The sequence below is a fragment of the Aspergillus pseudonomiae genome (assembly GCF_009193645.1).
Source record: "Aspergillus pseudonomiae strain CBS 119388 unplaced genomic scaffold BDV37scaffold_73, whole genome shotgun sequence".
Classification (NCBI taxonomy): domain Eukaryota; kingdom Fungi; phylum Ascomycota; class Eurotiomycetes; order Eurotiales; family Aspergillaceae; genus Aspergillus; species Aspergillus pseudonomiae.
Genome location: NW_022476065.1, coordinates 163,693 through 180,352, shown reverse-complemented (window position 1 = coordinate 180,352; position 16,660 = coordinate 163,693). Strand labels below are relative to the sequence as shown.

The 16,660-nt window shown below is 41.1% G+C and overlaps 3 protein-coding genes across 3 annotated transcripts; 2 read left to right on the top strand and 1 right to left on the bottom strand.

Annotated features, from left to right (window-relative positions):
- Positions 1 to 700: 700 nt before the first annotated feature.
- On the top strand, positions 701 to 1,096 carry BDV37DRAFT_286318 (uncharacterized protein; the record flags this gene model as incomplete). The annotated part of the gene is made up of 1 exon (XM_032087898.1): positions 701 to 1,096. The coding sequence occupies one exon, from the start codon at positions 701 to 703 to the stop codon at positions 1,094 to 1,096; it is 396 nt and encodes a 131-aa protein (XP_031938139.1).
- A 4,384-nt stretch (positions 1,097 to 5,480) lies between these two features.
- On the top strand, positions 5,481 to 6,139 carry BDV37DRAFT_296696 (uncharacterized protein; the record flags this gene model as incomplete). Its single annotated transcript, XM_032090172.1, has 2 exons — positions 5,481 to 5,809; positions 5,867 to 6,139. The coding sequence occupies exons 1-2, from the start codon at positions 5,513 to 5,515 to the stop codon at positions 6,137 to 6,139; spliced, it is 570 nt and encodes a 189-aa protein (XP_031938138.1). The 5' UTR covers positions 5,481 to 5,512.
- Positions 6,140 to 15,107: 8,968 nt separating this feature from the next.
- Positions 15,108 to 16,263, bottom strand: BDV37DRAFT_196780 (uncharacterized protein). Its single transcript, XM_032079788.1, has 3 exons — positions 15,938 to 16,263; positions 15,480 to 15,872; positions 15,108 to 15,413 (listed from the first exon to the last, which is right to left on the bottom strand). The coding sequence occupies exons 1-3, from the start codon at positions 15,986 to 15,988 to the stop codon at positions 15,261 to 15,263; spliced, it is 597 nt and encodes a 198-aa protein (XP_031938137.1). The 5' UTR covers positions 15,989 to 16,263; the 3' UTR covers positions 15,108 to 15,260.
- Between the last annotated feature and the right edge of the window lie 397 nt (positions 16,264 to 16,660).

Here is a 16,660-nt window from a genome sequence, read left to right as displayed (position 1 = left end):
CGCGTGCGGTGCGCGGGAGACGGTCGTCCATGTGGTGATAGACTGCCCGAGACTAAAAGGGCTGCGGAAAAAATTAAGGAGAGAAGTCGGGGACGCGTTCAATAGCATATCGAGTCTGCTGGGAGGCTCAAACCAAGGTAAGAAAGGTAATCCAGACAGCATCTCGCGGGCCAAAACGGTCAACGCCGTGCTGGACTTCGCCGAGGCGTCACAACGGTTTCGCAGTCGCGCGCCACGAGGGCAGCCTAATAACAGGAGCGGCAATTAGGCCACGACAGGCCGTGACGAGGCTCTAAGTTCGTTTTCAGGAAGTGGAAGACTCTACATGTACATACTCGGATATATATAGTTGTTGTATCCTGCATATCGTTCGCGAGGGGACAGGGTAAATGAAATCATCATCATCATCATCACTGTAACAAGTTGCCCTCTTGTGCGTCTCGCTGCTGCTTACCGCTAAAGCCTGGGTATTCCTGAATCTATCCAAGTGAACCAGAAGAAATAAAACTATACGGTATTGATTGTATATACATAAGCTTGTTTCAGTATAGTACTGCCTGTGGCTATTACAAAGCTATAGTACAGGGCTAACCTTATGCAAAATAGCAGGTGTTGGCACTTAAGGTTTGAAAGCAAACGTGTATATGTCAGATATGGAAGGCGATTTCGAACGGGTCTGTAATTTAAATTTACTGCTGTCATGATCGTTTCCAAGAAAGGGGCCATCCTAGCCCATATTTCCCCCCTGCCATTTCCGACAAACGATCCCCAGGCTGCCGAGAATCATACACGGGAGCAAATGGGGAACCTCCTCGACATTCTGCGAGACAAGAAAGATTTCCGCCTAGCCCCCGGTGTCAAAAACTCCGGTATAGTCTGTGGTGTCTTTGAAGGTGCCATTGCTTTGCCAGATCAGAAGGATCTTATTAAGGCTATTCTTTTGGAGAATCTGGAGGATAATGCAAGACCCAGGGTCCATAGATATAATATTCAAGACCCTGCTGCCAGGTCACCTGCTGCAGGAACAGTTTTTATTGATGGAGCTGGCCCAGTACCGAAGGTATATTTGGAAGATATAGACCAATGTTGGTTTTGAAGTTCGTGTATCTTTTGTTGCACAAGATCAGATATAGCAATAGGTGTAAGTAAACTTCCTTAACCTTCAGTATAATAATATAGGAGCGGGTTCTAGATCTAGGACCCACCACCCCCCGAAAGGGATTTGTTATTTGGATCTTACGCTATTATTTCAATTGGTAAAGAGAATATCTAATTAGCTAAGGAGTTGAAAAATAAGCCTGTGCCAGTTATATATCAACTTACAAAGTATTTCAACTCACAGGATTTCTTCCGGGCGGGGATATAACTTCATAAGTTATAACAAAGTACAACAATATACATATATAATCAGATACCTCACTTAAGAAACTCCTATTTTCAAAATACAAACAGAGATTTTCTTTATTCCAAATCTACAAATATCTATTATATAAGACAGTAACTGGAAAATTATTTATATAATACAGGGTAGCATAGCCTCAAAACCAGGAGCTTGTATTCTTTATGTTGAGTTATACCTGGACAAGAAGAAAATTTAGTTAACATTAGATAATCAACTCTGTAAATATTCACAAAACAATAACACCGCAAAAGCTCAAATTCTAGTCCCACTGGACCAAGAATTCCATATTTTATTTAATATCAATCTAAAGATTTTACATAGATTAGTTATACCAGATATCACAGTTTCTGGTACCAGGGACGATAGACTGATACCAGGATTTTTCAATTATCTAATATATTTTATATGACTTACAGTCACTATCGGAGAATGGGCTTATAAAAATAAGACTATGATAAGTTAAAATAATAGCTATATAAATTGTTAGCTAGGTGATTCCGTCTGGTAATTGATAGGCCCGGAGAGTGGGTTCTTCCGGCCGCTAAGTTAGTCCCACAATGAATAGGCCCTTGACATAAATTGTGATTATATAAGAAATATAATTTGTAGATCACTGCAAAATCCGGGGGGCACACAGTTGAACAGGGTTCAAGAGGCGGTGGCAGAATCCCAGAAATTTTGAACCCCATTCAACATATACAGAGTATATTTTTGAGCCCCGTTCAACTGTGACCCGGCAAATCCCATAGAGTATCTATAAACCTGGATTGAGCCAAAGTCTATGGCATATAAATATATCCGTATTATAACAATCCATAGTACTATTAGAAGCGGTATAACTCTCGAGAAATTTAGTACATAACAAATTACTCTTCTGTCTAGGAAAGAAATTATTAAGATCAAGCGTAATTAACAAATCAAGTTATTCTTATCCTCTAAGTGGTCGTTTAAGTTCAAAGCTTAGAGACCGATAGTACGTTAATATATTTTCAACTAGATTCATAGTATCGATAATAGTAAAAGACAGCATCCCTTTACAATCAGGGAAGGTCCATACCCTCACTTCAATAGGTTCGAGGAGGGTCTAAATAATTAAATATATCTTAATATATAGATATAATTCCCTTACCTAATAGCTAATTAGATTGTTGTATAAAATTAATAAGATATAGAAAAGTACTTTATTTAAGTACTGGAGCATATCTCTTATTCTCGAGTAGAATATCTTAGGTACTACTGTACGAGAAGAGAAGTATTATAAAGAAATTAAAAATTAATTATTTTGCAAGCCCTTTGAGAGTAAATGATCCTTTCATATATAACTCGGTAAATGAAGTCTACCATATAATCCCCCCACCTGCCTTATATAAAACGCCATTTTAGAAAAGAATTATCTATTTAAAAATCTACACCTTCTTCTACAGTATTAAAGATATAACATCTATATATTATCTTGTACTCTACTTATAATAGCAATAAAGAAAAGGCAAATCCACCGCCAGCAATTAAATACCCAAAGGTCAAAGCAGCAACAACGAAGCCAGCAGATAACCAATCTATTTCTAAAGGTATTTAAATACTGCGTGGAGTGCGACGCGGATATCTTCTAATTAATCAGGTCCAGACATAACAGTTAGATTACCTTTTTTAATTCAACCAATAGCTGGCTTCCTTCCCAATTACAGTTGGTATAGTTTAAATTAAGGACCACAATAAAAGACTAGTCTAATATAGCTCAGAAGTCTTACTATCCAAAACCAAGGCAGATTACCTAGGATAAAATGGCCACTTTCTTCAGTGACCGCACAGTCCGTACCTCTAGAGTAGAATCAATAAAAGCGGGCTAATTAAACTAATAGTCTAATACATAGTATAATCTTACTTAAGTTTAAATCTATCAATCCAACCGTGCGTATAGTTCAAGAATCCTCCTTTATATCTAGCCAGTTTCTTGTATAGCGTAGGCTAAACCTAGAATCTATCGCGATTCACAGCCTATCGCAGCCTAGACTTACCCTGGCCTAGGCTTACACTGGCTTACGCTATATAAAAATTTATCATAGCCTAGGCTTACACTGGCCTACGCTATATAAGAATCATATCGCAGCCCTATCATAGCCTAGGCTTACCCTGGCCTTGGCTTTTCCATAAATGTTGAAACCTCCCTGCTAATCTGATAGAGAAAAGCCCCTTTGCAGTACAGTGTCTTTGACTGTTTTTAGTGAGCCAATTATTATTATCATCTCGCCTGCACTTTAGGTGTCATTGGAAAAAGTGGCGCAGGGCTAAATTTAACCAAGACCAAGTCATCCATAAATAGTATACCGTTGCTTAGAAGATCTCTCTGTTGAGACTTTCTTAGATTGATTTTAGTTTCTCCCCATATAATTCCGATATGCCCGACTTTGGCGATAGGGATATCCTTTAAAGCTGTAGCCAACATCTTAGGTCGCTTTGAACAAGTTGTAACCTCTTTCTGTGTACAGTGATTCTCGAAATCGGTCTGACCTACAAACACATATCAATTGTTTGTCGGCCCCACTGCCAAGACCTTAGTGCCCTTTAGTTATTGAGCTGTTTTTAGTACACTGTATATTATACTGTATCCACTACTTTGGATCTTACAGAACCTAACTAGTTATTTCATGTGATAGTATTTGAATAGCAACAGAGTATCGACAGTAATAGTACTTGCCAAAATGATACTTTTTGGGCATTCCAACTGCTTAGGTTCGGTAAGGTACAGTATTAGAATAGGATAGGTAGATGGGGCTGTTGCGAGGGATGTGGGATTCCAAACTGTATGATATATGAAGTTAGAATCTGTTTTTTTCGTGTATATACATCAGGAGGTCATATGTCAACATATTCAACTCCTTAAACATAAACTGTGCTTCTTCACGGTCCAGTAACTCAGAATGGTTATAAAGCACTGCTATCACGACATCCTTCAATCCTCGATCAGTCTCTATTGTAGATGTGTAGGCCTGGTTTGCCGCCTCAAGGAAATCATTGACATCCTATTGCTTTCTAGCCGTTGCTTTAAACTTTTGAAGTGCAAGAGCCTTAAAGCTACTGATGAGATACTTTCCTCCAAGGCAGTAAATCTTAGCATGGATTGTTAAGGAGGAATGTGCCTGTGGTACCTCAAAGATCTCTGACCTAGGGTCTTGACTATCCATTCCATTTTCTTGTGAGAATATATTGTAATCGAGGTGGTAAAAGTAGTTAATCATGATATCAACGATTTGAGGATTATCCTCTTGAAGGCTTATTGTTCCCTCATGTCCCTTCTAATGAAAGAATGTTAAAACATAGCGGTGATAGATCTAGACAATTTTACCTATTTTAAAATCTCCGCGCAGAGCTGTACTAAAGAAGCTAGACCGGGGGCACACGATGGCCCTATATACACGATAATCTTTCTTGTTGGAGGAGATAGTGAGATCAGAATACTGTCCACTGGAGTAGAGCCTGGTTAGAATATTATTAGTATCTTAAGCGTTACCTAGGTAAATTAATAACGCGGGGTAAGTGATCTATATTTTAAAGGAGTCCAATAATTTCCTCGAAGGTCCTTCCATACCGAATGAATCTTGAGGTGTTCCTCTAGTGGGTGTCTGCAGTGCCGTCTAACTGTTCTGTGCTTCGGGGAAAAGTTCAGGGAAGGCACGCTGTGCGGAGTATGGATTGATAAAGATATTCTCGCTTAATAGAGATTTCAAGATTTTAACCAGGTGCTGATTTAAATTGAGAGCAATTGGGCTATACTCTTTAACAACAGCTCGAATTGCCTTTTGCTTCCGTATATTATATCTACCGTGGGAAGAAAATACCCGACACCATTGAAGGTACACACTTTTCCTCTGATCCTTAGAATACTCTATTTATGTACTCTGCATGATCCAATTCACAGTGTTACCACCTACAGCGGTTGTAACAGCGTGGCAGAGCATGGAGAGATCATATGATTATAAGATCATTTGACCCGCAAACTCTCTTCGGCGAGCCGCTTAGCGACCAAGGAGCGTACTACTCACCACTCTCACTCCTCTCCATAGCCGTAATCTAATACTGCGTCTAATACTGCGTCTAATGGCCTAGATTGAGATGTTCTTCCATCCATTACCAGCTGACGCCACGCCATGGGTCCTATTTCGCGCCGTCGCGCGTAGCACTGACCAATGCTACTTACATGCACGAAGGACTTCCGGGGGTCCGCTATCACTGCAAGACTTTGATAATTATCTGTCTTGGGAGACGGAATGGCACACACCGTTCATTTCATTTGGCACTTGGAGGCGGGCTATGGCGCAAAGGAAATATCTGGAAAGTACGAGGGAAAGGGATATTGTTGTGATTGCTGTTTGGACAAAGGGACTGGCAAGCGTGTACAGTGCAGAGGAGGTTGCACGTAGGCTTGGGTACTCTGATATAGGGCTAGATCCTAAAAGAAAGCTATAGCCTTACCGTGATGAATACCTTGTTGAAGGCTGCATTGCGGCTGATGAATACCGTATTCTCGCTATTTTCGAGGGTGGTGGGACTGAACGTGATGTCGTTTTCGAATGCCTTTTTATATATCAGGCATCCACGACAATCCCGAACGAATTTTTCCCTGGACGAAGATCGAGCAACGCCCTGGAGGATATCGAAGACGAAATATACTATTATTCAGGAGTTCGCAACGATATGAAGCGGGATGTGCTTGTGCAAGTAATCACTGGATGGCATTAATTTTTTCCAATCATTCATTACGAGTTGCAGAATTAATGTGAAACGGTCTCATTTGTGGCTCACAAGTTGAAAGAAATAATTAAAAACAGATGACTTTATCTCGTTAGAAAACAGCCAATTGACTTATCCAGCCATTAAATCGTAATCTCATTATATCACCCAAATTGGTTGACCTATCTGCTTCTACCGTTACCTGTTCCAAGTCTTGAACAATCTTCTCTATATATTCGCCCGCGCTACTGAGTTTCAAAATATGTGCGATGGCACGGTGGATGCTGAGAAGCCGAGGAGATGGTAGATTAATCGTATCGTTAGGGCTCCGTGTTAAGGCGCGAGTGACAGGGAAGAAAGGGTCGCTTAGGAAACCGCTCTCGACGGAGTAAATCTTATATTTATGAGGTCTGTCCGTGGATTCAAAATATATTTGGAATTTATTAAAGAGCCGGTGGTTCTTAAGCGTTAATGTGAGAGCGTTGGATGGGCTGTCGATGTTGGGGCTATCAATGAGGTGAGTGATACCAGGGTCAAACATATCTAAAATCCGGAGTACACTCCTCTTTGAATCGGTCTTAAGCCCAGTTAGTGAAGTCCTAGACGCGCGAGGGTATATCCATACCAGATCCCCATCTGCAGAAGCAACCTTTGTTAGGCAATGAGGCAGTATATGGGCGACTTCCAGATATTGGAAGTTATCACGTGGTTCGGTCTTGAGGAGCTTTCCATTGTCATCTTCACACTTTTCGTTGTTAGCAAGTCGTCTTCTAGCTTCGGTTATATCAAATTTCCGAGATACAACGCATCGATGGCGATCGCGGATGAGGCAGTCGCGTCTTAAAAATGATATGCGCTGTTTGGTGCCAACGGCGGTCGATGCTTGTATTGTGGACAGGGTGGTAGGTGTTGGCTGCGGTGTCTTAATGGACGAGGCTCTGACTAGATCGCTTGAGTTAGAGAGTCATAGAAAGGAGGAGACATGATAAATATACGCGGAAGGAAGAACTGCGTAACTATGTAGTCTGTAAATGCTTCAAGAGCATTCATCACATTGCTTCGTGGCGCTGGCTCTCGAGAAATAATATCCTTGAAATACGATAAGGCTAACGTAATGTTTGACGTTAGGTTAGTCAAGTTTTTATGAAGATATGTCAAAAAAAAAGATAAGAATGTGTCTTTTGTAATGATATGATCAAGCGTAGTATATATTAATTTCGCAGGCTTATAGCCCCTTTCCGTTGCTTGGTCGAGTCCATAGTCCTTGATAAATATATCAAGGAGCCTCTTCGCGGAATAAGATTGTTGTGGAGTGAGTGAGAAGGGTTCTGAAAAATCCAGGATTCTCTTAAGCGATGATTGATGTCTGTGCGACGACATTGACGCCTGCAGCGACAGAGACTTGGAGGTTTATGGTTGATCGTGATATGCCACGTGATATTACATAACTATATGTTGGACTAATGGACGGGCCGCGACAACGTAGTTGCCTCTAAACCCCAACGTGGCTTCTTATGCTTTCTATCGCGGAGCCATGTTTAACGTCAAGTAAAGATGCCAGCAAACCTGAAAGCCTCATAACTTGAAATGATTCATTATATGATTCAAAGTAAATCACTGAACAGGTCTAAAATCGCGTTTGCCGCTAACTGTAGCAAACAAGCCGTAATTTACATTCGTCGCAACCTGGAGGCGTTCGGAAATGTCAGAGCTCCCTGGAACGGTGTCGGACGCCCGCGTAGTATCACCCAGCCCATGCTTGAAGCCCTCTGTGAGCACTTGAAAGAAAAACCGACTCTATATCAGGATGAGGTGGCAGTCTTTTTGTGGGATGAGTTTGGAAAGTATGTTACCGTATAGAGCATAAGCAGAGCACTAGCATCTGTGGGATGGTCGAAAAAGGCAGCTCGGCAAATCGCCAGGGAGCAAAATGTAGACCTACGAGATTACTACCTGCACCGCCTATCTCGTTATTCATCATATCAGCTGGTCTACGTGGATGAGTTGGGTTACGATAAAAGAGCAGGTTTTCGGCGGACCAGCTGGTCCCCTCTTGGTGTAATACCAATCCAGATCTCTAAGTTTTACCGAGATCAACGCTATCAAATTTTGCCCGCCTATATTTAAAAGGGTGTCCTCTTGTTACGAGTGTTTTAAGGCTCAACTGATACAGCCGTTTTTGAGGATTTCATCGAGCAACTTCTTCAGCACTGTAACAAATAGCCGGAACCAAAGTCCATTATTATTATGGACAATGCATCCTTTCACCGTACTAAGCGAATTGAACAGATGTGCCTAGATGCGGAAGTTGAAGTGATATTTCTGCCCCCTTACTCCCCGGATTTCAATCCTATTGAGGAGTTCTTCGCTGAGCTGAAACAATTCATTAAGTGGAGGTGGAATGAGTATGAAGAAAACCCAGGTCAAGGTTTTGATGCGTTTCTCGAATGGTGTGTTAGTGTTGTTGGTTCCAGAGTACAGAGTGCCGAAGGCCACTTTCGGTATGCAGGTGTTATGATTGAAGAATATAAATAGCGTACTCTGAATATATAAATCACATTAAATACAAAAGCAGAGAAAGAGTCAAAACAAAACCAATCATTCACATGTCTTAGCATAGACGATTTTTATCCATTCACATTACAATTATAGTTGTTTGCCCAGTATCTAATATCCTTGACGAATCGGCGCGCAATACCCTATTTTATACCCCGATCCTTGAAATACCCAGGGTCATTCAGTTTATCAATCTGGTCCAGATCTAATCCATTATCTAGAGCCACGTCACACGCTTTTTGAAACTCGACTTTCCACGACTCATTCCCAACTTGTGATTGGTGCTAGTTACAGTATGCTTGAACGTTGGCATCACGAAGGCCTGCTATATTAAGCCGTGAAGCCCTCGCTGAATAAGTAGATGTGCTCTCCGAGGCAGGTGGTGATGATGATATAGCCTGCTGCGGGGTCTGTGCTGGTAGGACATTGGTGATGATGATTGGGGGGTATGTTGACTCTGATGTAAGGCGATTATGATTCTTTTGCTCTTTAAGGCGCTGCCTCTCGGCCCTATAGATCTGTTTACGGATCATGCCAGGTACATCTTCATGGGACTCTAATCTCTTTCCACTTTTCATATATCTAACTAGGCTCAAAAGTTCATCTCTGTAGAGCTTATAGTGTTTTTTCTTGTAGGGGTCCTGCCAGCAGTACGGCCCTAATTCACAAGATCCAGGACAGCGCATTACCTTATAGATATGTCTCCAGGCCGCAGGTTCTCCAGTCATTGCCTCCTCTTCGCTGACCTCCCGGTCAAGATTTTGAAGTATGCCTTGAGTGGTAGAGGAAGTACCTCGCTTTTCAGTTATTCTGCGTTTAGTTGTGGAGCCTTGGCTGTCTTCTACTATATAATTAAACGATATTATGAGTTTTATTCTTTTACCAGCGAGAAAGTGATGACCCTAGTCAAGTAGGTGTTTCTCTATATTGGGCCAATCAATGTCAGTCTTGGAGAACTGCCGAGTAACTTTTTCGAGCCGAGGAATTGACACCACAATAGATGTGTCATCTGATGCAATATTTTTGTAGGGATATTTTCGGTATAACTTTTCTCTTAACTTCGGCTGGAGGAAAAGCCTCCAATAGAATCTAGGGGCAAGAACCAGATCCTGTTCTGTATCTTCGATCACTATCCTATTGTTGAGCTTAACTTTCCATTCGATCCAATAGTAAATACAGGTTGGTAGATTCTCATCATACGCCCGCCTCTCGACCCAATCACCAAATTGTAGGAGCGGAAGCTTATGTATTTGTGAGGCGCTCAGCTGGGAAGCGGAGTATTTAACAGGATTCGGAGTGTTAGAGTTAAGACTAAGGTGGGAAGGCGAGGAGGGCGAATAACCGAAGTTACCGGGGGTTGGTGCGTACTATAGCGACTCGTTCCATTGCCACGGTATAACTTGGTACATACCATTATTATAATTAGGGCTGGATAAGTTTAACCTCATCTTTTCCAAGCAGTGCAGAGCTTCTGCGGTTAGTAATATTTGGTCAACTCTCGCCTTACACCCTACGCTGCCACGGCAGCTATTATTTACCGGTAAACAACAGCCGCGGGCGAAGAACGAACATTTGGTAGATGCAACTATCCACAGTTGTCTTATATTGCCATATTAGACAATATAAGATGTACTACACGTCTATTGACAGTGATGCGTGGCAAAGCAGAGATATCCAGGATTTCTAAAAGGGAGGTTGATGCTATCCGCCCGGGCCAGGAACAGCGGTTCCTTTAGGTCTTGTTAGATCACGGCGGTGGGGTTCCATAGTTTTCTATAGAGATCTGTGGTTGTGCACCATTTTTGGCCCTATGCAAGCTTATATAATTAACTATGTGAAGCATAAGCGACTCTATTATCTTCTGAATGGCCAAAAGTGAGGAGCTTTCAGAAGACACCGGCCTTAGCCCACTGCCGAGCGCACTAGGCTGGAGATAGTTCTTACTCCTGTCAATCTGCCGCCTCTAATTGTAGATTATTATATCAGTTGTTTGGAGTTATCCTTGAGCCACCTTGAAATAAGGTATATCACCCATTTTGAGATTAGTAAGGCAGTTTAGTGAAAATACTATACATATGAATCAAAAGTATCTCTCTCTGTCTCTCTCTCTATTTTTTTTTTTTTTTTTTAAATAATATACTGTACAGTATCAAAGGAATATTACAACTGCTCTCAGTTAAAGCAGTTCGCCCCCTATAATATAATCACGCTAAGTTCTTGGCGGTGGGGCCGATAAACAATTGATATGTGTTTGTAGGTCAGACCGATTTCGAGAATTACTATATGCTTAATGTACCTGCTAATACATACATGCGTAAGATGAGAAGGCCATAATCTCTATAATTCACTTACAAACTGGTAGTTATCTGACCACCTTTGAATCTCTTCGACAACGCTGGGGGCTTATAAGGGCAATAGAGGTAAAGATATAGCCTATTCAAAATACGCCATAGTACTACAGCATAAGTCACGTTATATATGAGTCCTTTTTAACGCTGCGGGTTAGATACTACTAAGTGCATAGGGAAGCCTCATATTAAAATAAGGAAGACAAAGCGTTAACTAGGCTAGACCGGGAGCTATCTATATCATTGATTACATAGTAAGCAGTGATCGAGAGCCAAGATGGAAGAAAATTATTTGTTCAGACCTGTTAAAACAGGGAACTGAGTCACGTGAACCTTATCATGCGCTGTTATAGTATACTATAGTAATTTATCATATATACGCGGAGTAGAAATGTTTCTGCATGACCACCAAGAGTGACTTAATGCAGTTTCATGCTAGGGTTGCTGAACCAATCAAAGAGTGAAAATGGTAATATCTATATCCGGACATAGTGTATCGATTCGGGAGACCGACCAGTCGGGTCCGAAATAGCCCCCTCAAGTTGCACCAGCCAACCTATACTAAGAGATGGCTCTTTTGGCAGATTCGTTTAAGCCTGAGCAGATATCTAATCCGCTAAAACCTAATTAATTAGATCGACAAGGGGTTGCTTGTAGTTGTCCTTATCTATATTTCGTAATGGCAACGCCTGGGGAGAACTTTCAAAAAATATTATAATTTAATAGTAAGGGATAGTGATCGTGTTACGAACAGCTTCTAGTTATTGGTGGATTATTAATAAATAATATAATTGGTAAAATATATTACAAAGAGCTTATGCGGTTGAGAGTAACAGAGATAAAGAGGAGCTTGAGGGTAATATATACCTCTTTCTATCTGCTCTTGTATAATCTATCGGTACGGAAAACATGATTTATTTGTCATCAAATCCAATAATTTATATAAATTTAATTATTTTATTTTATATATCAACATATGAAGGTTAGCAGAGTATTAATTATTAATATATATATATAGTTTAAACAACCAGAATGCTATTTTCTAAGAGGCTATTATAGTACCAATTAAACTTGCTCGGAGTCGCTCCATCTTCAAGAGAAATATACTCAAATTTAGGTTGAACGTGCTTACCTGACTATTAGCACGCGTAATGAATATTAGGCTGAGAGAGAGTTTCTCTTATATATATAGATTATTTACTAATTACAATACTTGAATTGGCTATAAAATATATTTTTATAGACTAATAATAGATCTGTTTTATTAGCTATTTATTTTCTTATATATTATAGCTATCGCGTCCATCGACTCTGTAGAGCAGTGTGCTTCCGATGTATAAAGAATCTTTCTATATCTTTCTAATAATATCTTTTTTCTTTCAAGATTAAAATAAGTTCGTCCTCAGCTTCTAAGAAATGTTTTCCTGTCTTATAGTAATCCAATTCTTTACTCTTTACGAGAACTGGCTTTGACCCCGTAAGTACTTCGTCGAAGTCTGGGCTTCTAGATATATCTGTGTGTTTGTCTCTTCTTGTCTGTGCTGTATAAGGTAAGAAACCTCGAATTATAAATGAGTTACCTAGGCTTCTAGGTGAGAGCTCTAGATATCTACTAATTGTAATTCGCTTAGAATATTGTTTCTTAGCTGGGTCAAAAGTCTCTTCTGATAAAGTGGTATCGGAATCCTAGGTAAAAGAGTGTTTAAAATGTCGCTGATGCTCTTGATACAAAGGTTGATGGGTAAAGGGTATCGATTTAACGAAGCCTGTCTTCGGAAGACGTCGTCTTTGCACAGATTTAGAAGATGTAGAGGGTCGTATTTTAGTCCTAGGGTGTTTTGGCTGAGAACCTGGTCCTGCGCTAGTTTGTTTTTTTCGCTGAAGATAGCTTTGTGGCTTAACCTCTTCGTCGCTAGTATTTGATTGGTGCTGGAAATCGATATCATCGAGGTTATTGTTATCTTCACTGGAAAGAATCGCCTCTGTATCTAAAGTAGGAGATACGGATCTCTGTGGTACTATAACTTCTATATGTGGTACCTTATACCTACCAGTTCTTATATAAGGCTGTGTCTGGTTGTTCCGGTTGAGTAATGTGTGTTTTGAATCGTAATTATAATAGCTCCTAGCTTGCTTCTCTCGGGGTGGATATTGATCTCCTGGGATGCAGGACAGAGTAGTAGACTTGGTAAGTGTCGATTCTACCTCTATAGAGGACTGATGATCTCTTGCTTGGCCTGAGATATGTTAACTTGTTAAGCCACATCCATAGAGTCTAAAAGGCTGTATTATAATATATAGCTTACTGTCTTGGTAGTTATTCACGATATACTTCTGTAAAGAGGATCTGTCCGATCCGCTATGCGATAGCATACAATGAGGATGAATACTAGGTAAATCCTCAGTTTTACTTAGCCTGCGCGATTGTGACTTTACATTGCAGGGGCTATCGCTTTCCTCTACACCCTTACCCAGACTCGGGCATGGTATAGAGGACACTTGATTTGCAGATAGATGCTCCGGGGCAGAAAGGAAACTGAACAGCTGGTAGCTGGTAGATACCTACAGGTTTGGATATTGATAGGACTCAGGTTTCTCTCTGCAAAGGCTATCAACTAAAGCCCTTGTTATTGAGGGGGGTGTTTTCATATTCGCAGATAATGGATTATATACGACTTTAGCGATACCGGAGTTGGAAACTCCTTCCAGGGACGACGCTAGACTCTCACCAGGAAATAAGACTAGTGGTTTCTTTGGAAGGGGATGATTCAGAGATTGTATCCCGGGTAGTGCAGGTTCAGGAGCTGGCTGTTCTATCTTTCTTGTTTCTTGAGTTGATGGTAACGTAGCTTTGCTATGGGGTGGATAAGGTTTGGAAGACTTGGGGGACTTGGGGGCACTGGGGGGTTTATAGAACCGAATATTATTCATTCTTAGAAGTATAATATACTACTAAGAGGTTGCTTGAAGGTCGCGTATTGGTTGTAGACTGGCCGCTGGTAAGAAGGGGTTGCCACTGGTTGGGAAGCTTAGATATTGTGATATTTAACAGACAAAGTAGGGTGAGTAACCTGCAGTATAAGTAGAAAAATTTTGTTCATGTTAACGGTTGACCACAACTCTATTTATATTATAATCTAATTTTATGAGGATACAGTCCGTGGGCTATACATAGACTATAGTAATAAAGATTAGCTGTTCTTCATTACATAGCATTTGCTTCGAGTCGATAAGAGAAGTATACAGTATACCAGAGTCCAGACATTGCATATTACATATAGAAAGAATGTACATACTATATATATACTATTATATAGTGGCACTTTGCAATGCAGAGTCTAGACTTAACAGAGTTTTTACCGCTCCAGTCTTTAGTGGAGTAACGAGTTAAAGTAATTATAGCTATATAATAATACAAGCAGCAATAGCTGCAATACTATAAAGCAGCAAGAGCATATTTCCTAAAGAAGTAATTCTCTTTACTATAATTCGCAATAAGTCCCACAGTTGGAACCACGGTAACTAGATGGGGCAGGACCCACACCTAATTAGGAAGGAATAACCACAAAGCGGCCATATTACACCGGATGAGATTTTATAATTTTAAAGTAAGCTAAAGCTAGTTTATATCCTATATTCTAAATAGTATTAGTTTTATATAATTCTATTTAGTAAAGATAGTTATAGTCTTTAATTAAAATATAAGAATCTAGATATCGCTGGGTAGAAAACTCTAATTAATTTATTATAAATAGAATGCCCTACTATCAGAACACCGACGTTGAAGTTTTCACCCCTTCTGGGTTAGGTTAACTGTGGTTAACCTAGTTCTGCCTGATAAGGCAATAAGGTACTAAACTAAACCTATTTTAGTAGGCGGTATGTTAGGGTTATTTTCTGTCGTTGTTATCTTGATAGTCCTAGCCGACCGCCTTTCTAAATAGGTTTAGTTTGACACCTCAGGCAGAACTAGGTTAACCGTAGGTTAACCACATTAGGTATAAAATATATATATAACCTAGCCATAACCTAGCGGTTAGGTATAACTGACCCTATTAACCTAACCTAACCTGGCCAAATGCCAGTCTATTAGAAACTTTAATTCTAATGTACGTTGATTCTAATCCTGCCCGCCTGCTAACTGGGCCGCGCCCCAATTCCAATGCACTATCTTGCTTCACCCCTTCTGGGTTAGAAAACCCACCAGCGCACACACTCTCCGCTAACTAACACTTGTGCCAACGAACGATAGTACTCCACTTATCATTATGGGAATCTTGGCCCGAAAACATCTGGCCACCATGAAGACAAGTATTCTTAATAAGTTGCGCCCCGTCCGCAATATTGTTGAAGCTGGGTAGCACCTTGGTGAAAGTGTTCTTTGATTCCCGTCAATATGTATCACACCAGGATAGAAGGAAAGCAGATTTCTTTAAGACACTTACATCATTACACCACCAAATAGCTGAAGACCAAGAGCAGCTGACCTGGCCGCAGCTGCCGGGGCCGGGTCCTCTTTGGGGCTTGCCAGGAACACCCCTCAAGTACTTGATGCCCTGTTCAATGTGGACCCGTCTAGCCTTCGGATAGCCTCCGCATTTAACGTCGCCGCGCTTCGTCAGGTGCGAGGAAGCGTCTTCTTCCTCCACAGGCTGTTCAACTTCATCGGCAGGGATGGCAAACTCGGCGTCGTAGTTGGGGTTGATGTCGCGCAGCTGAGAGAGGACTTGCTCGACTGTGCCGTTCAGGACGACGGTTGAGCCGCCGGGCGTTGTCTCGACTTCCCACGAGAATTCCTCAATGGTATATCCCTCGAGTGGGGATTCGTCGGGTTGGGCCTGGTAATTGGTTAGAAGAGACTGGGGGAGGATGATAGATATGATGGACAGAATATGAAACGAACCCGAGCCAGAAGGCCGGCGGCCAAGAACCAGATGTAATTGAAGGCTTTCATTATCGCGGGTCTAGGTATCTCAGAGGATTGAGACGATTAAGCATGAGAATCAACATTTTCTAGACACTCGCACGGCTTTATAGCTTTCTGTCCAGCACGCCCAATGCTTGGTTATATTGCTATGGAGGGCTAGCTGTACATTAACCAATTAGTCAGTTCAAAATCAACAAAACCAACAACCTAGACGATGAAGAGTTAGAAAGAAAGCCCCAGTTACAGGACTAGGTGAGACATATCTAGAATTCAGGCCTTGATATAAATGGGTCTCTCTCAGCTACTAAAGATTGTCGGACAAGCTTCCAAGTTAGGCATGGTTGCTTATCCGCCGTGGGTAAATCTGTGCAAACTGCCAGGGGGCCATTTTTCATCGTTACATAATTAGTTATTGTTGTTCGCACTAATGGCATATTCATCCTGCGGAGTGTAGCCAATATCGTCATTGTTTTTGATAATATTCCCTGTGAAAAGTTCCTGTGTCAGCTTTTAGCGAGATTTGCTGGGTCGCAGAGCGCAGATATTGCCTGCTCAGTGCGATTTTGTTACGGTAGACCCACTATGTCTCCATCCTTCAGCCAAGAATTTTGTCTTACTGCTCTGGGGGCGGATTCTGAATCCGAGTGCCGAGAGATACTGCGCTAAAGGTTTGAGGCAGGAAGGAAATGCATAAACCCA

Coding starts and splice junctions, on each gene's coding strand:
- BDV37DRAFT_196780 (XM_032079788.1), bottom strand. CDS start 15,988: ATGAAAGCCTTCAATTACATCTGGTTCTTGGCCGCCGGCCTTCTGGCT. Junction 15,873..15,937: donor CCGCCGGCCTTCTGGCTCGG/GTTCGTTTCATA, acceptor ACCAATTACCAG/GCCCAACCCGACGAATCCCC. Junction 15,414..15,479: donor CTATTTGGTGGTGTAATGAT/GTAAGTGTCTTA, acceptor CGGGAATCAAAG/AACACTTTCACCAAGGTGCT.